Source organism: Penicillium digitatum, chromosome 5 (genome assembly GCF_016767815.1).
Source record: "Penicillium digitatum chromosome 5, complete sequence".
NCBI lineage: Eukaryota > Fungi > Ascomycota > Eurotiomycetes > Eurotiales > Aspergillaceae > Penicillium > Penicillium digitatum.
In genome coordinates, this window is record NC_089388.1 from 2,204,846 (window position 1) to 2,230,879 (window position 26,034).

Here is a 26,034-nt window from a genome sequence, read left to right on the forward strand (position 1 = left end):
ATACCCGGTTGGAAAAAAAAAAAAAAAAAAACTAAAAGGTTCAAAGCATTCAAGAATTAATTATTTAAAAGAACTGTCTTGCTAATCCTACATTGCGGCCGCACCGGAAGGCTTGGAGTTCCCTCCGCCGCTTCTCGGCTTTTTGAAACAAGCAAACTCGCCCTTCGTCCGATCTCTGAGCCGTTTCAAGGTAACTCGCATGTCTCCTAGTTCGGCCTTCAGTTTTGTGCGAGCTTCGTTTGTAGTGCGACAATCTAGCTCGACGTAGATCTGACTTTGCACATTTGATGCCTCCTCCGTAATGTACGCTGAAAGAGTCTGGGCAATGAACTCGGTGTCCAAGGTAGCTTGCATCAAAGCTGCGAGAGAGAAGGAGGTCCGAGCACGGAATGCATCAAGGAGGGACGAAGAAATTTGAGAAAGGAGATGTGTCAAGACAGTGGCTAGTAGCGAGGAAGGCGAACTTGACGCAGCGCGACTAGCACCTGGTGACACCGTAGAAGGAATAGTTGTGGAAATCTCTGTGTGGACAAGGACCATGGTCAACATGGCATTGTAAACGTATGGGCGGACTTGCTCCGGCCTGTCAACAGACGGCTCCCAATCTGGAGATGCAATGCCCGTAGTAATTGTTTTTCTTAGTAAGGCTGTCGTCGGGGTGATATATGACTGGAACAGCTTGTCCTCAATCTGGCTGAGCATGTCCCGGACGGTCTTGGCCTCTTCCGTCAGCTTCACTGAGAAGGATGTCTCAAAGTTCGAGATCAGCTGTGGGACATGATCGGCCTGTAGAACCTTGAGATTTGAAAGGGTGAGAAGGATCCGAACATTCTGTTCTGCGGTCAGTTATGCAGGTATCACATCGAATTGGATCGACACTTACCCGATTCCAGGAATCGACCGAATCAGCCGAGAGAACTGACAAAACAGCGTCAGTTGCTTGGCTTGTCATTGCTGGCCGAGCAATAACCCATTCGTTCTTATCATCTACTGTTGTAAGGTGTTCTGCGTTTTCGACCAGGCCGCTTAACGCTTTGTAAACACTCGATACGAATTGAGAGCGGACCATTTGAAGCAGTTTCGCAGGCGGCTGGGTGACAACATCCACAGAACCTGGCTTTGCCATGGCTTCCGAAATGTATAGAATCTTTTGCATGCCCCCAAGGATAGCACCCTCAAAAGCGACAAAGAACCCGGGCATCTTAGTCAAGTCACGCTTCTCTGAATCGCGTTTCCAGTCTTCCAACATTTTGCAGATCTCCGCATCTTTACTCCAGGCAGCACAAGCCACACGTGCACAGCGTTCCCGGGCAACACTGACTAGGGTCTTCAAGAGGTCATAGGTTTTTCCAGCGCCGCCAATCGGTCTTAGGGCTGCCATTTCGCTCGCGGCGGTGCCCACAGTGATGAGGAATTTACTCAGATAATGCACTCCACTAAGAGAATTGGAAAATGGTGGCCAGAAAGCGAAATCCTCCCAATGCTCTCCAAGCTTTGGGGGAGGATATGGTAGGTTCCTCGGATCCAGCTTGAAGCGGGACTCGGTCGGAGTAACACCTCTCGGCTCTGGAGTTGATGGACTTGCCGGAATTGGCGTGAAGATGATAGAGATATCTTCCGTTGGAGGTTTCGTAAAGAGGGCCAAGACATTCTCTCGAACGATATTGACCAACACCACAACACCCTTCTCTAGCTCCTTGATTTTGTCGTCGGAAAGAAGGTGATGTTTGCGACTCTCCCCTTCAAACCCAGCAGGCAAAAGCCGTTGTCGGTTGCCATCAATAAATGATTGTGCGACTTCCCAGAAATCCAACACCTCGCCCAGCAAGCCGTTTTGGGAGGATAGAAGTCGGGTTAGGAACGTTTGCATACATTCCCACAGCTCAATGACTTGATCCGTGTCTAGTATCCCTGGAACTTCTACCACACCATCACGAGGTGCCAGGCGGAGATAGGATGCTGCAGCTTGAGAAGTTGGTCTCTCTCCACCAGCGAGTCTTCTTCTTAAAATTTCAATTTCGACCTTGCATCGGTCGCAGAATCCGGTTATCTTTGTCTTCAAGAATTCTTCACGACTCCGAAGCCAAGTCAAGATAGGGTTGTCCTCAACACCCAATTCCAACAAGGCCCCAATCAACTCCATGTGCTCTTCGACAGGCCCTGAGGCGGTGCTTGTAGTTGATGTAGTGGGGGCGTCAGCAAGACGTTTCCAGAGATCACGCTTAAAGTCGTGGATTTGTTGGTCGACGTCTACCCACATGCGGCCCATGGCAAGAATGGTGTGTGTCTCGGAGTCGTTCAGTTGCCGGTGGGAACTTGAGGCCTGCTCTGCGATTTCTTTTGCGCGATTGGCGAGTGTCCTTGCTATGGTATACTGCTCAAAGACAGCATCGTAATCTCGTTGTTGGATGGACTTGGACAGTTTACTTCCAATCTCATAGACCTCGCGATGTTTCTCCATAGTCTCAACCACTGACTTTAGAACGTTCTCTCGTTCACGACCCCCAAGAGCCGGTCCCCACACCTCTTCGGCCTTGACAGAAGCCTCAACTAAAGGACCTCTAATACCTTTCATTCCGAACTCGCTCTCCTTGACAAGAGCGGTCTTCTTGGGGACCACTGGGGCTGGAGATGAGCTCCGTTGCTGACCCGAATAATTTCGGAAATGTCCCGACCTGCGGGGGCTCATACTATGTTGTTTCTCAACACCCTGGTTTCTCATCTCGGTGTAGACGCTATCGATAGTTGCCTTGGCACGCACAAAACGCTCAAAATTGGCTTCAACGAGTACTTTCAGCGACGCAGACTTCTGGTCGATGGAATGCGATAGATTATCCAGGCCGCCCGTCAGCGATTCAATGGAGGCTGAATGATGCGCCTGTGATAGGAATAGTGCGGGCGAGAATGATGTCGACGACAGCAGGAACCGTGATTTTCCATCTTCTTCCAAGGGGACGCCTCGCTGTTTAAGAGTCCGAAGAACGCTGTCGTTTATACCTAAGGGGTCGGGCTCGTCTTCCCGCGCCTTATCTCTCCCCTCCTTTCCTCTCCGTGAACCAAAGTTGCTTCTCCAATCACTGGTACTGCGTTCGAGAGCTATGTATCGAGACTTGCGAGGACGGGAGTCTGTTCGCTGCACTGGCTGTTCTTCTGGCTCATCGTCCACGTCTAAAGATGCCGGCCATTCCTCGGGGAACTCGGAGGGTAGGTTGTAGTGGCTTGCGACATCGAGGTCCGCCATGATTGCCAGGTGGAGTGCAGTAGCTAGGGCGAATTGAAATACAAAAAAAAACCCCTTTCTGCGGGTGACCGAGATCTGATAGCAGAACCCTAATCAAGTGCTGAGCCCTTACAGCTGGTAGTCAAGAGTGGACACTAGGTAAAAGTGGACTCGGGCCGGGGGGGGGGAAAAGAAACCACCAATGCGGTCTGAGGGCTGGTCGGATCGGTGCGGCGCCGAGAGATTTGATTCTTTCTCCCCTTCTCCTTCTTTCATCCCTCCCCCTCACCACCTCTAATCTTCTCCCTACGATATTGAAGGGTTCTTTCAAGATGATTGCTGCTCGGAATTTCTCTGTCGCTCGCCAGTGCATGCGCCCGTCCCGCGTGGCCCCCCGATTTGCTGCTCCCATCGCGCAGGTGCCGCTTCCCTCAAGACACTCGGTCCCTCTCGAAGCTCAATTGACTAAATTTCGATCATTTAAATAGGTCCGCTTCTACGCTAGCCCAGTACAGGAGGCAGTTGCCAAGTTCAAGGGTCAGAAAGGCCCTGATGTACGTTTTTCTCCCACCAGACCCGGTTTTTTTCCATCTATGCCGGTGCCAGCCGCGCAGCGCACATCGACCATAAACCGAGAACAACAACTTGTGTATACTTATGACAATACTAACTGATATTTTGAAATAGGGCAAGTACACTGTGACTCTGATTGAGGGTGACGGTATTGGTCCTGAGATTTCTCAGTCCATCAAGGACATCTTCGAGGCCGCAAAGGTAGCGATTCCTCAAAATATCATCTCCCCAACTCGACCAAATTGCTAATTCAATCATAGGCCCCCATCAAATGGGAATCTGTTGATGTCACCCCCATCTTGAAGGATGGCAAGACCGCCATTCCCGATGATGCCATTGCCAGTGTGCGCCGGAACTACGTCGCTCTCAAGGGTCCTCTCGCTGTATGTTCCGGCTTTTAAAATGTCCATTTGTATCTTTCATCTGGACTTCGATACTAAATCTCGCTTTTCTAGACCCCCGTTGGCAAGGGTCACGTCTCCCTGAACCTGACTCTCCGCCGTACTTTCAACCTTTTCGCCAACCTGCGTCCTTGCCGCTCCATTGCTGGCTACAAGACCCCCTACGACAATGTCGACACTGTTCTCATCCGTGAGAACACCGAGGGTGAATACTCTGGTATTGAGCACGTTGTCGTTGACGGTGTCGTGCAGAGCATCAAGCTCATCACCCGCGAAGCTTCCGAGCGTGTTCTCCGTTTCGCTTTCCAGTACGCTCAGTCAATCAACAAGAAGAAGGTCCGCGTTGTCCACAAGGCCACTATCATGAAGATGTCCGACGGTCTGTTCCTCAACACCGCTCGTGAGATCGCTAAGGAATTCCCTGATATCGAGTTCGACGCTGAGCTGCTGGACAACTCATGCCTGCGCATCGTCACCGACCCTACCCCTTACAACGACAAGGTCCTCGTTATGCCCAACCTGTACGGTGACATTCTGTCCGACATGTGCGCCGGTCTGATCGGTGGTCTCGGTCTTACCCCCTCCGGTAACATTGGTGACGAGTGTTCCATCTTCGAGGCCGTCCACGGCTCTGCCCCCGATATTGCCGGCAAGGGCCTCGCCAACCCCACTGCTATGCTTCTTAGCAGTATCATGATGCTGCAGCACATGGGTCTCCACGAACACGCCAACCGCATCCAGAAGGCCATCTTCGATACTCTTGCCGAGGGCAAGGTGAGTTTTCAATTCCTACATTTATCGCGCAGTACTGATCTTGTGACCTTTAGACCCTCACCGGTGATCTTGGCGGAAAGTCCAAGACCCACGAGTACGCTGCGGCTATCATCAAGCGCCTGTAAAACAAGCGCTGCTGAGATTCCATATACTATGACCCCCTGATCTATTCCCTTTGTGCCCTTCGAACGACTTTAGACCCATAGCGATCGAATATACCTACTTTTGGTTGGAGGCGCCTGTTTCTCAAACAACCTCGAACCCCTTTTGGTCATTCCTTGGTAGATCTGAGTAGATCTGTATTGTAGATTGATTTGTTCTGCCACTGCATCAATTGGATGAAGGATGTCTGTATATTCAAACAAATCACTAAAAAAAAGAGACCGCCAGTTCCAGACTCCGTAGGTATCAAAGTTCAAACCCCATATCAAAAACTTGGTCATGTTAACGCCGTCGGGCAGTCCTGCGTATCGCAGCGCTAGTCGAGGGCCTGTGATCTTTGGCTTTGGATCGAGTTGTCTGCGCTCGAGTGCTCCGCGAACCACCTTTTTCGCCCTCGCCCTCATCTTCGTCGCTATCGCCCTCCTCGCCTTCTTCGCCCTCCTCGTCGTCCTCATCATTTGCTCCAGTGTCTTCTGCCGAATCTCCCCCTTCGTCTGATACCTTCCCTTGACTCCCTGGGCCGATTTCTACCTGAAGCCGAGTTGAGCGTGTTCCGCGGGTGGAGGGACGGGATTTACGACCTCGAGATGGGGCAGGAGAAGACCGTGGTTCTGTTGTGGTGGGCAAGAGGTTAGCTTGTGGGTTGTAGACCAGATTGTAAGATAGATCGCTCCTTACCATCTGTATCCGCGACTGTACTTCCTCGCCGCGATCCACCCGCACGACTAGCACGACTAGTGACGGGCGACAATGATTCTTCCATCGCAAGCCGCCTTTCAAACATCATCTCGCCGTACTCGTCATAAGGGAGCTCGAACGTGCAATACATTTCGCTCGATCCTTCATCGTCTTCATTGATATCGGTAATAACTGAATCTTCCTGTAAAGGTATTTTCAATCAGCAAAATGAACCAGCGTGCTCGAAACAACGATCAGCGCTTACCCGCTCGTCAAGGGCTTCCAGATTGTATAATGAGCCTAGTTTTTTCCAGATGCCTGGAATTCGCATATGTTCCGCGGTGGATGGTGCGTATCCTTGGCTCTTCAAGTAATCCGAGATTGCGAGCATCCGGAAGTGTTTGTGTAGGCCTACAGGGCCAGACGATTAGCTGCGTTGTCGACTCAACAGAGGTGGGATTGAACTCACCGACCGGTTTCCATTTTATGATCGCTTTTAATAGCGCAGTTTCTTGCTCATCTGTCCAGGGATCTGTGATGAGATCGTATTCTGTGTCCGACTTGCCGGCGCTGTCGCTTGACGGGGTGCTTGCGCTCGACTCCGCCATGGTATCATCTTGGGGTGTGGGCGAGTGCGCACGCTTAGTTTTTTTTTTGGGAGGCATTTTAGCTAAGGTGCAATATCCGAGGATTGCAGGAAGTAGAAACGATTGAATTGGAGAGGGGAGCTAATGGTTGAGCTTTGAGCCGGGTGAGGGCACTTTCTGTTATCAAGGGTCTGTGCATGGCGATAACCATCTCCGTCGCGGAACCTTGGAACTTTCACACGTCAAGCATCTGGCTCATCTGAGCATGGTCTCACTATGGATTGTGATCATGAGCTGGATCCTTTCTCCAGTGAAAGCCTCTGGAGACTCTCCAAATTCAGTATAGAAGCTTTGCAGCCATTGGGATCGCTACCATGGAACGCTACTCTAAGTGGTAAGTGTCAACTGCAGATTCCCAAGAACCTTCATTAACACTAGATTTTATGTAGATGATACTACATCTTGCTTTAAGATATGCCCACAACCCGCAGATAAGATCGAGCCTGTGTGGAAGCTGGATATCTTTCCTACCGGCTTAGAAAAGCCCGAATCATCTTCCGACTCGACCATCAATCCCTCCATAGACAGCGAATCTGATACCACGTGTGATTCTTTAAAGAACATTTCAGGAGATGACAACGATATCTGGTCTTTGGATTTACTTCAGGATGATCCTGGCCAACTATCCCCTCAGAAATCATGGGAGAGATATCAACACAGGTCTTTTCAAGAGCCTGTGTCTGTTTACTTTAGTGAATCCGGGGCAAAGGGCTTCGATGCAGCTTTGTCAAAGCAAAACAATGCAAAGAGTCATGGCCTACCAACTCGAATGGTCCGAACAGATGTGTTCATTCGATCACTGCTTCGTCTCGGGCTCGGCTGGAGCTCTGCATTCTTTCGCTACGACCAACGCACCAACGAATTCAAAAGGCATTTGAAGGATATCCGGGTCTCTGGTACTAGCTCAATGGTACTGGAAAATGTGATTGAACATGTGGCACAATGTGGTACCAACATGCAGCGTATGCGGTTGTTTGCACAAGACCCGCCAGCCAAATGCAGAAAACTCTCTGCTTTGTTCACATTAAGCAGCACGGTTGCTGTGATAATTTTCAACCTTGAGCAGCAGATCTCTGATCAATCAAAAAGCATTGCCTCACTCTTGCAAATAAAGGCAATGTTTCACCGCTGCGGAGACTTAATAGGTGTACTGGCAGCTGTTGTTGGTGCTGCGCAAAAGGCCGTCTCGGACGCACAAGCCATGTCAATTGTCGTGGAACGTGCTGCATTTTTTGCCCAGAAGTTTGGCTGGATGGAGAACCTTCTGCATGAGACTGTGATCCGAGTGACTCGGCCATGGTTCAAATTCATCGAGAATTGGATAGGGCTTACACCCGAAGAAACTGCCCTCACAGCATCAATGGCCAGTGGCAAAACCTTCGTCCGACTGGATACTCATGACGCTGCCAAGATCAAGACTGGGCTAGCACGAATCGACCACATGTATCAAGCGGATCATATGCCGTCTTTTATCCCGGCCGACCAAGCCCGGTCCATATTTGAAAGTGGGCGAAGTCTTCAACTATTGAAACGATCCCACCCTCGACATCCCATCGCACGGCCTGATGTTCTTTTCCGAACTGGTGGTCTTCATCTGCATTGTGCGACCACTTGGGCTGGTATTGAGCATATTCAAACAAAAGCTCAGGAGTACGAGTCAATTCTCCGTGCTGAGATCAAGAGATATCAAGATGGTGATGCCGACTTGCAGGATTCACCATCAAATGTGGCCTCCCGGGATGTCGGTCACACCGCCGAGACAGAAGTTACGACGGCAGCCTTTGAACTCTTCGATCTAGATGAAAAAAATGCTTCAGGGCCGGTCACCGATCACAAGGCTCTTTCAAAAGATGATTTTAAGCACCTGCTCGACAAAGCCCGGGGATTTGAAATCGACCACACCAGTGAAGGAACCCACCTCGGTCCTGAATTGATGTCTGGCCTCCATCTGTCTATTGCGCCTATTCTTTCGTCACAAGCACTTCTCATTGACTACTCTTGCCTGCACCTTCTCTTCAAAGAGCATCGAATTCGCCATCATTTGAACATGCAATGGCGTTTCCAGTTGCTGGGAGAGGGCTCATTTGTCGCCCGCCTTTCTAACTCCCTATTTGACCCGGAGATGGAAAGTGGAGAGCGAAAGGCTGGGAAAGTGCGCAGTGGTGTTGGCACCGGTTTACGACTCGGCAGTCGTGACACATGGCCGCCAGCTAGTTCAGAGTTGCGACTCGTGTTGATCGGCCTGCTAGGAGATTGTTACTTTGGCTGCACAAACACAGAGGATGATGAGAAACCCCGCATTCGAAAGGATAACGAATTGCCTGGCGGCCTGAGCTTCGGAATTCGAGAACTGACAGACAAAGAAATCGAGGGATGTAAAAATCCGAATGCAATAGAAGCTTTGGACTTCCTTCGTCTACAGTACACACCGCCAGAAGTCCTTCAATCCCTCATTACTGCTCGCTCTTTAAACAAGTATGATCTTCTCTTCAAGCATTTGCTTCGTTTGATACGCATGGTTTCTGCCGTGAAAGGACTTATCCGGGATTCTACTGCTCGAGGATCTCTACCAGGAGACACACATGATGTATACCAAAAGTTCAGAATGGATGCCCAGCACTTTGTGCTTGCGGTCAGTGATTACTGTTTCCATATTGGCATTGGATCTATCTGGCAACGTTTCCAAGGCACACTTACTAAGATCGAGCACTGCCTCAACCGCGGTGATATCGACGGTACGATTGAAGCGGCGCACTCGGTACCACGACTTCGCGATTATCACGAAGACATGCTTGACCAGATGCTGTTCGCGTTATTCCTCAGCAAGCGCCATGCGCAAGCGGCCAAACTGCTTGAATCCATTTTTGGTACTATTCTCGGCTTCGGTCTTCTCTCAAGAGCAGATGGAATCGGGATGCGCAATGAAAGCGAAGGAGCCGTTCTTCATCTGTACCAGTCTTTTAGAAAACAGACATCCGCCTTTGTCAACTATCTTCGTAGCCTGGAGTCCGGGAAGGCCACTTCAAAATCAATGACCAGATCCGGTGAATTCTTCTCGTCGCGGACAGACCCAACCAGCGTCTTTGAGCATCTACGGGTTAGACTAGACATGAAGAACTACTATTGATTGGAGGAAGCGTTTTTGCACATTCAGAATGTGTGAAGAACAACCTACTCGAACTTTGTTGGAAGCTCTGTCACTTCGATATATCCATCCTCCTTGGGCAAGTAATAATTTGTGGTTGACGATAGATATTCTTCCAAAAGTTCAGTCCGTTTCCAATTAAAGTCCAACGTCCCCTATGTCCTTCCGCTCCTGTTATCTGCTTTATATTCATTACGACTGTAAAATAGTCTTATGTGCAAAATCGACATAATCCAAGCCTCGCCAAATTAGAAGAAGTGAAGATCTGACTCTGCCCAACCATGGGCGAGAAGAATTTCGCGAGCAGACTGCTCCATGGGCCCAGGCCCACAGACTAGAACCATACTCTGCTCTTCTGGAGCTGCATACTCCGCGAGCAGTTCCTCAGAAATGCGGCCCCGGCGACCAGCCCAGGTATCAGATGCTTCGGTCAATGTATGCACAACAGTGCATTTCCGGCTATCGGTCTCCACATAAGCATCGAGGTCTGAACGACACAGTATATCTTCTTCCTGCCTGTTTCCATCTAGCACAACACATGTCGTGGTGTCTTTGGTGTCTTGCATAACAGCCCGCAAAACTTGGAAGACTGGCGTGATGCCCGTTCCCCCGCATATCATCTTGAACGAGCGGAGCTGGCGCTTTTTGCCTCCAATTGAAACCCGGCCGTTGCCGAGATACTCAAATCGACCTACCGGGCCCTTGCAGTCGATCTCTGAGCCTGCGGGAAGCTTGTCGAGAGCCATGGTCATTTTTCCTCCTGGGATGTTTTCCATTGGATAGTAGACCTTTATGAGCAATTCCATCTTGCCCAAAAGGGTTGTGTCTGAAATAGGAGTGTATGATCTGATGATGGCCTCATTATTTGATGGGTCCTCGACCTTGATCATCAGATGCTGGCCGATTGATAGACCGAGAGCCTGCTTCTCATATTCTAGGTCGAAGACAAAAACCTGTGTATCGCAGGATACTTTTTTCTTCTCTGTGAGAGTGGCTCTTTTCCATGTTCGGGACTGAAGGAACACTTCGTGTGGCTCATCAGATCCAGCAGCTGAACTACCCTGCAGCGCTTCGAAAGATACCTTGTCTAGTGTGCCAATATGGTAATCTGGCATCATGGCCTTGGCAGTTTCACTGTCTGTTAGTAAGTTAGCGGCGTAATCGTCTCATCATCTTTTGTTTCTGACTCACGGATTTCCAGGAAGTCCTCGGATACATCCAAACCAGCAGAAGAGGTCATACTGATCGCTCCTCCGGGGTGGCCTTCGAGGAAGCCCGTGCCATCATACACTTCGCCATTAACAACGAACCATGGCTTCTCGCGGCTTCTAGTGGCTTTCAGTTCTTGCAAATCGATTTTCCGGTTCACGCCGTCTTTCTTCATGTTTATTTCCTTCACAGGTTCTGGTTCGACGGGCTTGTCGTCTTTAACCCTTCCACCCCAGTTCCCATTGAGCAAGTCACCACCAGTCTTCTTGACTCTTTCCATCCACCCTCCGGCTTTAGTTGGATCCGTGGGATGCTCAAATTTCAACTTACTTCCTTGTTTCGTGATTGTAACCCTGAACCATGGGTTATTCATCATACCCAAGACAGACCAGTACATGTCACGCGGCATAGTGCTCAATGCCTCATCCACTGCGCGTACTAGGATAGCGTCGCTGGTCTCTAGGTCCACCACTGGGACTTCCAATGACCAGAAAGACCAACAGAAAGATGCTTCCCTCCACCACATGTCAATCTTGCCGCCGAACAGGTCGCCGTCAAAGTTGCGGTATCTATCTTCGGCGTATTTTATATCGGACAAGCGCCATGCTAGAGGACCAGCGCTGTTAGCCACGTTCTACCGTTAGGTCCGGGGTGTAAGAACATTTGCCTCTGTCTAGAGAAATCTCAACCCTTGTGATCCTCCGACCACCGCCTGCGTATGCATATCCCTTGGCTATATACGTAGGTCCAGCTGTTAACAAATCGATTTCTTCCTCATGGCGTGGATACACAGCCACTGAATTCACGCTCAGTTCATAAATCGCATATCGCTCATCGGCCCACCACTTGCGATTCTGAGCTGACATCTCCGGTGTTACCATTGTCCTGGCACTATTAGCAGAGGTCACTGCAGGAATGTTTAATATGAGACTCACGGGAGCACTCGATTATCATTGATGTGATACCAATTATTGCTTGGGGCATCAGTCAAAACCAACTTCTTCAACCACTTCACGCTCCGACCTCCAATTTGGCCTGGCACCACTGCCCTCAAAGGACGGCCATGATCTGGCCTAAGATCTTCGCCGTTCATCTTATGGGCCAACATGATTCCTCGATTTGGGTCCATGGCCCAGTTCAGTTTGACCGAAGTTCCGTAAAATCCGTTCGGCTAAGGGATGTGTCATTCTTAGCTCGGAGATGGTTCCTGGCATCGTCAAATCTTGATAAAGGGAAATCTCACCAGTGCATCAGCTCCCTCCATACAGACGTACTTTGCTTGTCGAAGTGGCTTTGCACGACGCAGAATATCCGCCATCATAGGACCTGTGAATAGTGCCGTCGATAAGCCAGCCGCACCCCATGAGAAGCCCTTGGACTTCCGGACTGTGTTCTGTTCTTTGCGTCTGTTGCCCGCACAGACGAGTGTAATAGGTGCGGTAATCTGATCATACTTCTGAAGCACCTCGCGGAAGGTCAGGACTCGTGGCTTCTCAACCAGCCTAGTTCCCTCAATCAGTTGCCCGAAGCCCCTGCAAACATCATTTCGATCGCACCCACCCTTCTATGCTAATCTCCCAATCCGGAATATCTTCATCGTGGACCTGCGGCACTGCTCCATGGTTCCGAACAAAGAATAGTTCCGGGGACGTGAGAAAGCCTAAGTTCTCGGTTTAGCTTGTCGGCTTCGGTATCGCAGATGGGAATGGATACTATACCCTCATCATACAACGCTGTCAACGGCGGCTCCACATTAAATGGATGAATTCCCGTCAACCGAATCAATCGTGGATCGCGATGCACATGGTAATCCGGCGTGCCTTTATCCACATCCAAGATGTCGACGAGACTCTTTGATGGTGGTGGAAGTGGGATGTCAGGCGCTGCTGGACTTAAGATGATATCCTTGACTGTGACTTGTCCTTTCTTAACACAAATTGTCTCTGCTGTGATCGGTTGGGTGGTTATGCTAGCCATGACGGTGCTGGTGCGAGGCTCCTACGCTACCTTGTGCTATCAAATTGATGGCATATAGTGAGCACAGTCGAAATCGTTTCCAGAATGAGATAACCAATTGGGTAAAAACGAGAAAACCGAGTTGAATAACCTGAAACAGTACTATTGTACAAATATCCACATTTCATTGCCAACAGCAGCATGGAGGCCTAAACCCCTCAGTTGTCCAATGTCCAATCTCTCATCGGCAGAGGACTCTTCGGATCTCCGCGGATCTTCAACTCCCTTCTGATCTACATTCCATAGAGTCCGAACTTCAAGCCAAGTCAGATTTCTTGTTTGTTTTCATCTCGAGAGGTCAAGATAAGCCCGTTACCCTAACAGCCAATCACAGCCACCAGAAAAACATCATCTCCGCGGAGATCAAAGTGTTAGAGGACATGCACCGTTCCTGTGATTTCCGACTTCACACTCTGATTAGCCTCGATTGGTTGATTTGTACGGCTTCGCCTATAGTATCACCGATCACATTGTAGTATCGGAGTAGAACGAGGGATTTAGTTCTCTAACAATCCCCATAATTGCTGGGTTCCGTAGTCCGCGCTTGTATCATACTCATCTAACATTGTTCAGTCTCAGCCATGCCTGAGCTGGATGGCCTACGATATGGGGGGCCCATTGATGGCAGTTCCAGTCCCGCGAACCAGGTCCAGCGCCAGAAGATTGTCGTAGTTGGGTTTGGAATGGTGGCTATTTCCCTCATGTGAAGGATTCCAACAGCGAACATCAGAACCCTTCTAACCATGACCAGTGAGAAAATTATCAAGCATGATACAGAGCGAAAAGTTGACATTGTTGTCATTGGCGAAGAGTCCCACGTAGCATACAACCGCGTTGGACTTTCGACGTTTTTCGAACATCGCAAGATTGAGGATCTATACCTTAATCCGACAGAATGGGTAAGCCTTCAAATATCCAAGAGGGAACCCCCCAAAACAATAGGACCTGATGAAGAACCCTATTGTTACTAGTATGACTCGTTCGAAGAACGAGCCTTCGATCACCACCTCAATACACGAGTAACAGCAATCAACCCCACGGCGAAAACAGTCCAAACCTCCACCGGTACCACAATCGACTATGACATCCTCGTCCTGGCAACAGGATCCGATGCCACTCTCCCAACACACACACCCGGCCACGATGCCAAAGGCGTCTTTGTATATCGAACTATCTCGGACTTGGAACGCCTCATCGTTTTTGCAGCTCAGCATAAAGGCGAAACGGCTGTTACAGTAGGAGGTGGACTTCTAGGGTTGGAAGCTGCAAAGGCAATGACAGATCTGAAGACTTTCGGAAACGTCAAATTGATCGATCGCAATAAATGGGTGCTAGCACGACAACTCGATGGAGATGCAGGATCGTTGGTCACTCGCAAGATCAGAGAGTTGGGACTTGATGTCGTCCATCAGAAACGGGTGAAGATGGTTCATACCGACGAGGGGAAGAATGTGGATGGCATTACCTTTGAGGATGGTGAGAGGATCGACTGTTGTTGCATTTGCTTTGCGGTATGTGTTCTAGTTTCTTGGCTTTCTTCGGGTGTGGGATGTGCTGACTGGGGTTTAGATTGGAGTCCAACCTCGAGATGAATTGGGTCGAGACATTGGAATTCAGTGCGGTGAGCGTGGAGGATTTGTGATCGATGAAAAGTTCGTCTATCCATAGTTGTGTGGATAATCAATTCCCCACCTAACTTGCATAGTCTGCAAACCTCGATCCCGGATATCTACGCTGTCGGGGACTGCGCAAGCTGGGAGAACCAGATATTCGGAATCGTTGCTCCGGGCATTGAGATGGCCGATGTGCTCGCTTTCAATTTGACCAACCCAAACAAACCGCCTAGGAGTTTCAACCGACCAGATCTCAGCACGAAGTTGAAGCTTCTCGGAATTGACGTCGCTAGTTTCGGTGACTTCTTTGCCGACAGAGATGGGCCGAAGTTCCTTCCCGGTCGTCGGCCTTCCATTGTCCCTGGCTTGGGAGGGAATCATCCACGAGATGAACCCCCTGTCAAGGCCTTAATATACAAAGACCCCTTCAGTGGAGTGTACAAGAAATATTTGTTCACCGGGGACGGCAAGTTTTTGCTTGGTGGCATGATGATCGGAGATACCAAGGACTATCTGAAGCTGAATCAGATGGTTAAGCTCCAAAAAGTACTTGACATTCCTCCCAGTCAATTAATCCTTGGTGCCCAGAATGGCGGGGAGGAAAATGCAGATGACCTGTGAGTATCACAAGTTCTGCTACTTGGAACAGATTCTAACAGACCTCTGCAGTAATGACAGCACCCAGATCTGTTCATGCCACAATGTCACCAAGGGCGATGTGGTCGAGTGTGTGGAGAACGGTATATGCAAAACCATGGCACAAGTCAAGTCATGCACAAAAGCAGGAACAGGTTGTGGTGGCTGCATGCCTCTTGTTCAGTCAATCTTCAACAAAACAATGCTCGACATGGGAGAAGAGGTGTCCAACAACCGCAAGTAGTATCAGCTTGCCCCAGCACTAGCACAAGCCACTAACATGCTCAGTCTGCTCACATATCCCTTATTCCCGAGCCGATCTGTACGGCTTCGTGGCCATCAAGCAATTGAAATCCTTCGTCGACATCATGAAAACTGTCGGAAAGAACCCAGAGTCCCTTGGTTGCGAACTGTGCAAGCCCGCAATCGCATCCATTCTGTCTAGTCTGTTCAACCCCCACATCATGGACAAGGGTTTCAATGACTTGCAGGAAATAAATGACAAGTTCCTCGCCAACATCCAAAGAGATGGCACCTTCTCTGTGGTACCCAGAATCCCCGGTGGTGAAATCACGGCCGATAAACTCATTGCGATCGGGTCCGTCGCCAAGAAATACGGTCTTTATTGTAAGATCACCGGTGCCCAGCGCATAGACATGTTCGGTGCAAAGAAGCCGGATCTTCTAAACGTCTGGACGGAACTGGTGGATGCGGGTATGGAGAGTGGACACGCCTATGCAAAGGCTCTTCGTGCAATTAAGGTACGTTACACTAGATGATTCTCAAGAAAGAACCCGCTGACGGTGAACGTTCAGAGTTGTGTTGGAACCACATGGTGTCGTTTCGGTGTCGGTGACAGTGTCGGCATGGCGATTCGACTGGAAGAGCGATACAAGAGTATTCGTGCCCCACACAAATTCAAGGGAGCTGTATCTGGTTGCGTGCGAGAATGTGCCGAGGCCCAAAATAAAGAGTGCGTTCACGGAGACCCCACGATATTCAATGTACTCAGGGCTAATAACTGCCAGCTTTGGACTCATTGCCACTGAAGGTGGGTTCAACATCTTTGTTGGAGGCAACGGAGGCGCAAAGCCCAGACACGCCGAGCTTCTTGTTGCGGACCTACCAGCGGAGATGGTGATACCCATCATCGACCGCTACCTGATTTTCTACATCCGTACCGCCGATAAACTCCAACGAACAGCACGATGGATCGAAACCCTCCCGGGCGGAATTAAGTACCTCAAAGAGGTTATCGTAGATGATAAACTTGGACTCTGTGCCGACATGGAAAGGCAAATGCACGAACTCGTCGACAGTTATTTCTGCGAGTGGACCGAGACCGTCAAAGACCCCAAGCGCCGAAAGGTCTTTCAACAATTTGCAAATACGGACGAGACTGTCGACACAGTCGAAGTTGTCCAAGAACGATCTCAGCAACGGCCAACAGACTGGCCAAAGGACACCTCCGAACGAGAGAATTTCAAAGGTCACAAGTGGTCAAGCGTCTCGTGGGAGCCGGTTATCCGAGCAGATTGTTTCTCTGACGAGCCACCGCGGGTCTCATCGGCGAATGTCAAGCGCGGCGACACGCAGCTTGCTGTCTTCAAGATTAAGGGTAAATTCTATGCAACGCAGCAGATGTGTCCGCATAAGCGAGCCTTTGTTCTGTCTGATGGCCTTGTTGGCGATGACGATGCTGGGAAATATTGGTTATCGTGTCCGTATCACAAGCGGAACTTTGAGCTCAACGGTGAGCAGGCGGGTCGGTGCTCAAATGATGAGAGCATGAGTATCGCTACATTCCCTGTTGAGGAGAGGGATGATGGCTGGGTTTATATTCAACTCCCGCCAATTAAGGAGTTGGATTTGATTTTAGGGACGAAGAAGTGGAAAGTCCGTAGGGGGGAGGCGGAGGATCCTTTCCTCAAGGTTGATAAGCAGTTCAAGGGTATGAAGGGAAAGAAAGTTCTGGATGGTTTCTTGACTCGTGACCCGGTACAGTCAGCTAAGTCGATTGACTGGTAATCTTCATGTCGCATGTCAGGCTTGAAATTGTATGGCGGAGCAGGTTGGGGTGAGGGGAGCATCAAGTTAGGTTGCGTTGCTTAATGACCGTTGGAGCAAATGTGAGACTGCAGGTGCTTTACAACAAGTTTTCTTTTATTTTTTTTCTCCTCCCCGGAAATGATAGAAGATTACCTCGATTGAACATTGCTTCAAGAAGCTAATAAGAGGGCTTGTTCAGATACTAGATCTTGTATTTCAGGGAGTGAAAAACGGTGATTTCAAAACTACAGATAGGGAGCTAGATCATCGACAGCAATTTGGAAGCGTAGCATCTTCTATTAGATAAATTTGTCTATCTCTAGGTCATCATTGATGGCTCTGGTTCTTCATTGGATGGGTTTAAAGCCAGTATCTGATGAGCAACCTAGCACAGTCAACGACTAGATCTCTAATCTCAGTGGTCATTGGTACCGTGGAGATAGAACTTGTCACATAAGGCGGTCCAAAAAAGAAAGGAAAACCCCTTGCTGTATTCGACCAAAAGAAGCCCTAATTTGGGGGACGATACCAGATCTTGGCTCATCAGGGTGTGCCCTTTGGACTCTGAACCAATTGACCAGAACCACTCGACTGAAGGATTTCCGCGGAGCTCAGATCAGCAGATTCAAAGCAAGGATCCGCCAGGCTGAGATCTCTCTTCGGTCCCTGTCGAGGTTGACTCGGCATCCCATGAGGAAGCTCACGTTTATCACAGATATGGATTCTTGGCCTCCATGGATCACCACATCTCACTTCCAGACTCGATATAGTGTGATAAAGTAAGCTTTAAATTGTCCATTGAAGCCCCCGCGGAGTTATACCTTGGCATAGCATACATCTGACATACATCCTCCAGCACACACGTTATAATCAACATCTAAATAGAGGCGGAATCTCTATCTACATCTCACCTTCCATCTTTCCTCTAAAATTCCAAAAGACTGTTCATCACATTAAGAAATAGAACCATCTCCGTGTGTAGTGTTCGTGGCCGGGCTATTGGACACTCACTTTCCATATGGAAGCCCTAGTGGTTTCACTAGCTTACTGAATTGTAACTGGGCTGACAGTTTGAGACGTTTGTCTAACTGGAGAGGTGAAATGCACCTGCCCGGGAACTGGCCGGGGATACCAGCCCTGATTCAAGGGGAGGGGGGGACACGCACATAAAGCCTGGTTGAGACTCAAAGGTGGTCCTCTTGTGGGGAGATGGGTCGCTCTTGGGTTGTCTTTTGGATTTCGGCTCCGTCGGTCATGGGAAATAGTTTGTAGAGACACAAATGCAGATATCAGACCTCGGGAGCATTTTTTGAAAGTAAAGAAAGGCCAAAAAAAAAATCATAGAGGGTCACTGTCTTACCGTCTACCTTCCTAACATGGACGGTGACGAAACTAGACTAGGTGGAAGCGAGCCGAGCCGAGCATTTCTTGGCTATACCGGTCCCCTACAACATAGCTACCTAGCCATGGCCCAAAGCATCTCGTCCACCCATTTAAAAATGCCAATTCATGTCTAGGGACTTGATCATCTATTCGATTTATGCGCCTGGGATAAGTGAATAGTAGTAGAGTGCTCTACGAACTTTATTCGCGTTCCTCACTCTTTGCATTCTCCTCGGCGTGCTTCTTACAAATAGCATTGACCAAGGCAAACAAAGATGGTTTTTGGAAGACACTCAAATTTGCCTTGTTTACTATAGCCACAGCCGTTGCAGAGGCCATACGCAATTCCCTCCAAGGAGAAACTACCTGACAAGGGATAGGTGCTGAACCTTCCATTTGATCTTGTTTTGAATAGATGCCTGCGGGCGAGGCACATTCTTAAATTTCGCGTTTTTGCGGTGAAACATTTTAGGCAAAGGTTATTAGCGGCTTGTTGACCTAGGTTGACCAAATTCGTCGCAATATCCAGCGGTGGACGGGCTGAGATTGAAAGTAGGTAAATTCGGGAGTGATGGATGTCATTGTTCTTATTCAGGTAAGTATTCAGGCAAGCAGCTGCTGGTAGAGGCAGGCCGAGATCAAAATATTCAGGACCCTAAAATCCTGAGAACAAAAAGGAGAGTTGGGAAGAAGGCACGATGATTGATTAGGAAGAGAGGGGCGCAAGAGGTAGATCCAGAGCGAAAGTACGAGGACTACAACGACATCCACATAGGATCTACGATCTACACCAAGTATGTACTAACTATAGGATCATGATTCACAAGAGGTTTGCTGATGCATTTTGACCGTATTGATTCAACCAGCCCCCATGCATGTGGGGGAATATGCCAAGCTCTCCCCGGGTTAGCGCACGCCGAGTGCGGGTTGAAGCTCGAGCGAGAGAGGGGTATATAATGCAAGGAGTTGATTTCCTCGGTTTTTATTTAGTAAAAGCCATTCCAAACTTTCGAAGCCAAACTCGACTTCTTTATTGAAGATCTCGCCATGGCTCAACCTCAGCCCCGCCGCTTCGCCCAGATCGTTCACCTCAAGCCTTCTGCTGTGGCAGCATATAAAGAGTGCCACGCCAAGGTCTGGCCTGAGATCCTCCAAAAGATCAAGGAGTGTAATATCGTAGACTGTGCGTGCTTCAACGATATGTATGACCACCTAGATGTGTTGAAGCCGGCTGACATGGTATGTTTGCGCCGGTGCAGACTCAATCTACTTCGACAACGACCGGACTCTCTTCGCGACTTTCAAGTATGTCGGCACTGACATCGAAGCTGATATGGAGAGCATGCGGTCCTCGTCAAAGATGAGAGAGTGGTGGAACATGACTGATGGGATGCAGGTGGGTTGAGAATTCAACACAAATGGAAAGATGCATACGCTAACCCTAAAAATTCGGCGTTAGGAGAGCCTTGTTCCCGGGGCCGTGAGCAGTGCTGAAGTTCCAGGGTGGTGGAAGCCTTTGGAAGAAGTATTTCACACGGAGTAAACATTTCGGCCATTACGAAGATGGTTGAGCTTGTACATAACCACAGATTCTCTGTTGTACAGTCGATTATCGGAAAAATTGATCGATCTTTCTTTGTTTCGTGTCATGTGCGGCAGTTCCAACCCCACCCCTAGTGCGATGGAGATTGGCAAGATGTTTTGTATCGTCAATGCCCAGAACAACAAGCGTGAAGCATGGCATGGCAGTAGGCAGCAGAGTCCTTTCAATTGTGTGGGGAGTAATAAGTATCGTCATGTAGCCGGTGTTTGACCAAACAGGCTTTCTATGAAGCGCAGTCAAGTTGGTGTCGCAAAAGTCGAGAGCAGATTTGGTGACCGCTGAATTGGAGATCTCCATTAAATATGCCCATAGCTCTTGGAGGATAATGCCGTGGGCCACGATTGCGATATCTTGTCGGCCGTGTGGGTCACACATCAGTAGTGGGAGCAGGTGCTCGTCGAAAAAGTTTTCAACCCTCTTTCTCATTGATGCTTTTGACTCGGGCGTTACCCAGTCTTGAGGCCTTGGCAATGGAGGAGAGGTTTTCCAAAAGCGGCCTTCCATCGATCCGTAATCTTTCTCTCTTAAATTCCCAGTCAATATCGGTTGCAAGGGTATTTCACCAGAGGGTAAAACCTGTGCACGGCAAACTCCCTCAGCTGTAATTCTTGCTCGACTTAAGTCGGAAGAGAACACCGTCATAAATTGGGTTGAATTGGAGACGAAATGCTGTGCAAGGCAATTGATCTGAGCCATCCCATGGTTGGTCAGTGCTGAGTCAGTGGTGCCAGCCCTATCACAAGGTCAGTCAAGTGGAGATGCCCGTTCAGAAATCCGAGTTCTTACAGGACTTTTCCGACGTTATGCACGGTTTCGGCATGGCGAATTAGATATAACTGCATTGCCGCAGGGGAAGCTGGTTATGTGGAAACAAGTGGAGACCTATAATCTGGAAGACTGGTGGAGAAAAGGAGAGAAGTAGATGAAGAGGATCCTATAGAGTGAAACTTCTAGGAACAAAAACTGCGGCCTTGCGAGCATCAATAAAGAATAATTGGGGTGTTGGGAGCAAGTTGGTTAAGCACCGAAAACGCTAGCCGTTTTAGGAAATGTATGGTGCCTCAGAATTCAGGGAGTGCATGAGGCTCTGCGACGAATGGCCATCTTTGTTGATCTACATTTTAAAAGCTTAGAAGCAGCTTTGCGTTTGAACTAATCAATATCACACGTAGAATACGATGAACTGTGGAATTGAGGCCAAAACGACCGCACTCGATACGGCCGCGTTTCTATTGTAATGACAAGATTTGTCAGGGTGCGGGCTGGCAGGACGGTATGATAGGAGATGACTGGCAGGGACAGGTCGTAACAGATCAGATTCACATTGACAGGCAGGTACAGGCAGGGGCAGGCTAATATACAAGACGTAGCTCGAAGAGCTACAACAGGATCTAGAACTGAAGTTCAAGATAAACAGGTCGGAGATCACGTGCCGTGATCTTCCTCTAACTAAGCATCACGGTTCGCACCGTGACAAGATTCCTCTTTAAGATATATATTAATGTGTATAAATTAGCGTATATAGTACTTCGGTATAGCTATTTAGACAGTCGCGTAAAGTTAAAACGCGGGAGATTAAAAGTATAGGTAGCGGTAGTAATAGTACGAATCTCTTACTTCTTTAGTAGCCTAGGTAGCTAATAAAAGCCTACCCTCTCTATTAAATCTTTTAGAGCTTCGGGAGCGAATTGGTGGTATGGTAGGTGGTTGAAATGACTAAGTGCTAATTCCTAGACGTGTTTTGGTTTAGGGTGGCGGCTCGCTTGTGAAATACGTTAACTAGCGGCCTGATTTGTCCACAGGATTACTATGGTAACCCCTAGTGGGTACGTGATTCGAGAGCATCAGTGGGACCGATCTGAACTACCGTCGTTAAGCTTTGACCTAGTGACAGAGATCTATTGGTTCAACACTGTATGGAACTACCAATAGATAGGGCATTAAAAATACTCTGAGTTCTCTGACTAACTAAAACGACAAAATCCGCTCTTTTTCCAAACTGTGCGGACAACGCCGACTAAACATAACATATAATTTGTGTGGGCCATACCATCATAGCGGTCTGTAGATTTTCCGGGGCATTCCACCCTGTTTTCAACCCTGTCTTGCACCACTGGTTTCGACATTTAGTCCTGTTACAAATCTGCCTTGTGCACAAAAGCCGTTACACAAAGTCGCAAGGCAATACCAACCTTTGGCACCGGGCTGCTGGTCACTTTTGGGAGGTAGCGGGCTGGCACTGGAAGCGTGTCAGGACGTTCAAGCAGGCAAACCTACGCCAAAGGAATGCGAGTGATCGTAGCCGAGTCGAAGTGTGATTGGCAAACCGCCAAGTCTTTACTGTCTCGCGTTGCGGGCGAAGATGGCTTTTTTCTTCTCTTGACATTGGAGTATAGTCGATTACGGCTAGAATGGGAAACTTGTGAAGCAGAAGACCTTTTGGGGCAGATGAAGACGAAATACCCCCATCCAATCCTTAAGCAGGTGGAGCTTGACCACAATTATGAGGGTGCCAAAGTGACTGGCAACCCGCAAAGGATCGGTCACCATCAGGGGTTGCGTCGTGCCTACAAAAGGAAGTTCGGTTCTTTCTGGAATGAACCCGATGATTTTCGCAAGGCGTTCCAGATCATGGCTGCAGAAATGCGGCTTGCTCGTAACAAGGTGTGGTATGCACACCCAGCTCGTGCTAGGAGAACAGAACTTCAGTCTCATTCTCAACACGGCTCTAACTCTGGTTTGGATTCTCGTGCTGGTCTTGGATCAGAGACAGAATCCCGATCTCAATCCCAATCTCGACATCAGCCTCAGCAAGTAGATATCGACCAGTAACTCACCTTGCTAGACAGGACACAAGAAGAGCTATTCAATAGGCGAGATAGGATCAAAGCCATCCTACGCCAGGGATCGAGCGAAGAATGCACAGAAGCCCTCAAAGCAGTGGAGCAAAGTACAATAATGCTGCTCGCCGACTTTGAGGAGTCAGCGACTTCACTGATAGCCCAGGTTGATGAGGCTGATGACATGTCCGATGAATAGACAGCCGAATCTCAAAAAGTTATGATGCTCATAATGGAAGCCGAGTCGAGAGCCAATGCAGAGAAATAACTCTCTACTAAGTCAAATTCCGAGAAATGGTAGCCAAGCCAGAAAATTCTGCAAGCAATTTGATGAAGCGCAAGCCAAGACGAACCGCTACTTTGAAAGATGCAAGACTACACTTGACGCGGAGGGGGGGGGGAGATTGGAAGATATGGAGCAAGAACTGTGACTCGATTCATGCATCAAATTGTTCAAGATAGGTCAGGGAGGTGATTGGAATCAAAATGCATTGGTGGAATATTTACAATAGAAACCTGAGCAGAGCAAAAGTCTGGCATCAGCAATTAAACGCAACTAATTTGACACGATCTCTTTCAACAAGTCTTTCTCAATATTCCTCTGAATCCCTCACATTCAACTCCGGAGAGCCAATTGTTTCGCCACTGGGAATTTGAGCCTCCTCGGTCGTATTTAGTCCAGAGCGCCAATCTTCCACGGCCGGTGGGCTCTCTTTCGCAGCACTATCGAACATCCGTCAGCAACAAGCACAAGCTAACGGTGACGAAAGCCATCAACTAGAGATTCCTACTCATGCTCCCGATCCTCAGTATCTGTCGTCCACTCCTCGGGAAGCGGCGGGCGCAGTGTATCTGCGGGATTCAGTCCTTCCTGTCTCGCAGAGGGCTCCATATTGTACTGTCCGTGATTTGAATCAGATTCCGGCTCTAGTGTCTCTTCGTGGTTCGCGTCTAGAACTGAATCTGGTGTCTGTGATTCGAGCAGTGTATGGGCGGCCTGGTCTTCGATAGGAACGTCAGAGCTCTGAAGCGCTCTTCGATGTCCGACTGGTGTCGAAGTAGCATTTGCTCTGCTGGTTCTGCCATTATCGGAGCTCTTTGCAGATTGCTTGCAGTCGTGGTTCTGGTTCTGAGGGGTTTGGCACCAAGGACAATCGAATTTATCTGCGTAGGCACGGTGCCAGCTTGCATGTGTGTGTTGTTGGTATCTTCTCATGATTGATTTGTAGATGTAAGTTTGTAGGTGGAGGAATGTATATACAAGGGGTGAAATGAAGGTGGTTTCATGTTTTCCGGGATCATACGGCTTTTTTAAGCGGGGATTGATGGCAAACTTGGAACTTTCTAACCGTTTTGCTTATTTCTTTTGCGTCCTTGCTGCTTGAACAGCCACCAAGTTGCTGTGCTGGCAATGCACTCGCGGGGTGAATGGTCACTTATCACAGCAATGGCGCTTGTGCATGGCGTCGATCTAATTTTGATAGGCTACCCTTGCACAAATTCAATGGCATGATGCACGGACAAATAATCATAATTATATAATCATACTATCATTACCTCGGGCTACGCAATACAGATCCCAGCTACGGACAGATGCAAGGAGGCAAATGAGGGAACAAGACAGATGGACATTGGGGGGAGCAGTTAGAACTGAATAAAGAAAATTGCCTTCAATAAACACCGAACTAATGCCCCCCCAAGAAAAACCCCTTCCGATAATAAAAATAAAAAAAAAGTGGTATGTGCCATGATCCGTCAATAACTACGACACTTGAATAAAACGCTGGCAGTTGCCTATTCCCTCAATTGAAGATATTGGTAGGAACTTTTGGTGGGAAAGATATGAAGCGAGACGCTTAAGCAGCAAGCTTGCGGATCTTCTCCTCGACGCGAGCCTTGCGCTCGGCGTGGGTGAGGCGGTTGACCTTGTACTTCTTGGACTCAGCCTTCCACTCCTCCTTGGTCTTCTTGGGACCAGCATTCTCATCGGCCTTGAAGGGGTCCTCACGGATGGCCTTGTGGGCATCAGCGTAGATCTCCTCGAGGTCACCAGCATCGATCTCGTTCTCAATGTACTTGATGAACTGGGACTTGTAGCGCTCCTCATCCTCATCGGCAAGGGTCTCCATGTACTCAGAGACGTGGGAACCGTGGATGTAGTTCTTGAGGGTCTCAGCGTCGAGCTCCTCGGACTCGATGTCGTAGCCGGGGAAACGGCGGTCGGAGTGGGGGATGAAGATACCACCGTCGGAGGCACCCTTCATGGCAGCGAAGACACGGTTACCGGTGGAGGTGCGGACGAGACCAACATCGAGGAAGGCCTTGAAGGGGCGGCGCTCGCCATCGTCGGTCTCGATGGCCTCAGTGAGAGTGTGCTCACCGGTAACCTCCTCGACACCCTTGAACTGCTCGTCAAGGTTGAGCTTCTTCAGGACACGACGGGCAAGGAGCAGACCGGTAGCGTAGGCGGCAGCCCAGTTGGTAAGACCCTGGTCGATGCCGTACTTGGGGAGCTCGTGAGCGTAGGCCGAGGCGAAAACCTTGTCACCGGTGACCTCAGAGTAGACGATCTGGGTGACGATGTCGCGGTTGGTGAAGCGAACAACCATGCGGTACTTGGGCGCATTGTACTTGTTCTTGGCCTGGGTGATCAGGCGCTTGCGAGCATAGTAGTCGGTCTTACCCTCGCGGCGGCGGCGGTACTTAGTCTGGAAGCGACTATAATTGGAAGCAAAAAGTTTAGCAAACAGAGATATTTCGAAAAGATTTTTGAACCAAGGGTTCTGCATACCTGAAGTAGGCGTTGTTCTTGACGGTCTTGGTGAAAGGCTGGAGAGCGAGATCGCGAGTCAGCAATTAACGCTTCAGAAATTAAGCCGAAGCAACTTGCAGGGACCCGGCTCCAATAGGAATTGGAGAGAGAATACGAAGCCAAAGGGAATGCATAATGGCTTTTCAGCCATCAGCGATCACTCACCATTTTGACGGGGTGTCGAGGGCGCTGGAGATGGACGAAGAAGAGAAAGCGGGAAATTTCGTGGGTCGACTTTGTGCGGGATTTCGCTTAGCGTGTGGCTGCATCCCC

General features: G+C 49.1%; 11 protein-coding genes across 11 annotated transcripts; 5 read left to right on the top strand and 6 right to left on the bottom strand.

The window, feature by feature from the left end:
• Positions 1-87: 87 nt before the first annotated feature.
• On the bottom strand, positions 88-3,241 carry Pdw03_1987 (Vacuolar protein sorting-associated protein 51; the record flags this gene model as incomplete). The annotated part of the gene is made up of 2 exons (XM_014680791.1): positions 88-831; positions 884-3,241. The coding sequence occupies 2 exons, from the start codon at positions 3,239-3,241 to the stop codon at positions 88-90; spliced, it is 3,102 nt and encodes a 1,033-aa protein (XP_014536277.1).
• Positions 3,242-3,552: 311 nt separating this feature from the next.
• On the top strand, positions 3,553-5,093 carry Pdw03_1988 (Isocitrate/isopropylmalate dehydrogenase; the record flags this gene model as incomplete). The annotated part of the gene is made up of 6 exons (XM_066100048.1): positions 3,553-3,639; positions 3,709-3,774; positions 3,908-3,994; positions 4,054-4,176; positions 4,249-4,968; positions 5,022-5,093. The coding sequence occupies 6 exons, from the start codon at positions 3,553-3,555 to the stop codon at positions 5,091-5,093; spliced, it is 1,155 nt and encodes a 384-aa protein (XP_065957775.1).
• Positions 5,094-5,412: 319 nt separating this feature from the next.
• On the bottom strand, positions 5,413-6,473 carry Pdw03_1989 (CT20 family protein; the record flags this gene model as incomplete). The annotated part of the gene is made up of 4 exons (XM_066100049.1): positions 5,413-5,741; positions 5,809-6,010; positions 6,074-6,219; positions 6,278-6,473. 4 exons carry the CDS (start codon positions 6,471-6,473, stop codon positions 5,413-5,415), a joined length of 873 nt encoding a protein of 290 aa, XP_065957776.1.
• Positions 6,474-6,671: 198 nt separating this feature from the next.
• Pdw03_1990 (Spc97/Spc98) lies at positions 6,672-9,582 on the top strand (the record flags this gene model as incomplete). The annotated part of the gene is made up of 2 exons (XM_014680788.2): positions 6,672-6,789; positions 6,845-9,582. The coding sequence occupies 2 exons, from the start codon at positions 6,672-6,674 to the stop codon at positions 9,580-9,582; spliced, it is 2,856 nt and encodes a 951-aa protein (XP_014536274.2).
• A 266-nt stretch (positions 9,583-9,848) lies between these two features.
• On the bottom strand, positions 9,849-12,786 carry Pdw03_1991 (Nitrate reductase, putative; the record flags this gene model as incomplete). Its single annotated transcript, XM_014680787.1, has 7 exons — positions 9,849-10,738; positions 10,792-11,415; positions 11,471-11,694; positions 11,745-11,980; positions 12,053-12,311; positions 12,370-12,469; positions 12,528-12,786. The coding sequence occupies 7 exons, from the start codon at positions 12,784-12,786 to the stop codon at positions 9,849-9,851; spliced, it is 2,592 nt and encodes an 863-aa protein (XP_014536273.1).
• A 620-nt stretch (positions 12,787-13,406) lies between these two features.
• Pdw03_1992 (Nitrite reductase) lies at positions 13,407-17,102 on the top strand (the record flags this gene model as incomplete). The annotated part of the gene is made up of 9 exons (XM_066100050.1): positions 13,407-13,528; positions 13,577-13,724; positions 13,797-14,336; positions 14,395-14,477; positions 14,531-15,055; positions 15,108-15,310; positions 15,363-15,835; positions 15,890-16,047; positions 16,103-17,102. 9 exons carry the CDS (start codon positions 13,407-13,409, stop codon positions 17,100-17,102), a joined length of 3,252 nt encoding a protein of 1,083 aa, XP_065957777.1.
• Positions 17,103-19,553: 2,451 nt separating this feature from the next.
• Positions 19,554-20,049, top strand: Pdw03_1993 (Rhamnose mutarotase; the record flags this gene model as incomplete). Its single annotated transcript, XM_014680785.2, has 3 exons — positions 19,554-19,689; positions 19,766-19,902; positions 19,966-20,049. The coding sequence occupies 3 exons, from the start codon at positions 19,554-19,556 to the stop codon at positions 20,047-20,049; spliced, it is 357 nt and encodes a 118-aa protein (XP_014536271.2).
• Positions 20,050-20,115: 66 nt separating this feature from the next.
• Pdw03_1994 (Histidine phosphatase superfamily, clade-1) lies at positions 20,116-20,951 on the bottom strand (the record flags this gene model as incomplete). The annotated part of the gene is made up of 2 exons (XM_014680784.2): positions 20,116-20,842; positions 20,896-20,951. The coding sequence occupies 2 exons, from the start codon at positions 20,949-20,951 to the stop codon at positions 20,116-20,118; spliced, it is 783 nt and encodes a 260-aa protein (XP_014536270.2).
• Positions 20,952-22,557: 1,606 nt separating this feature from the next.
• Pdw03_1995 (uncharacterized protein) lies at positions 22,558-23,148 on the top strand (the record flags this gene model as incomplete). Its single annotated transcript, XM_014680783.2, has 2 exons — positions 22,558-22,937; positions 22,992-23,148. The coding sequence occupies 2 exons, from the start codon at positions 22,558-22,560 to the stop codon at positions 23,146-23,148; spliced, it is 537 nt and encodes a 178-aa protein (XP_014536269.2).
• Positions 23,149-23,539: 391 nt separating this feature from the next.
• Pdw03_1996 (uncharacterized protein) lies at positions 23,540-24,165 on the bottom strand (the record flags this gene model as incomplete). Its single annotated transcript, XM_014680781.1, has 2 exons — positions 23,540-23,672; positions 23,741-24,165. 2 exons carry the CDS (start codon positions 24,163-24,165, stop codon positions 23,540-23,542), a joined length of 558 nt encoding a protein of 185 aa, XP_014536267.1.
• A 640-nt stretch (positions 24,166-24,805) lies between these two features.
• On the bottom strand, positions 24,806-25,929 carry Pdw03_1997 (60S ribosomal protein uL18; the record flags this gene model as incomplete). Its single annotated transcript, XM_014680780.1, has 3 exons — positions 24,806-25,667; positions 25,741-25,778; positions 25,927-25,929. 3 exons carry the CDS (start codon positions 25,927-25,929, stop codon positions 24,806-24,808), a joined length of 903 nt encoding a protein of 300 aa, XP_014536266.1.
• Positions 25,930-26,034: the final 105 nt, after the last annotated feature.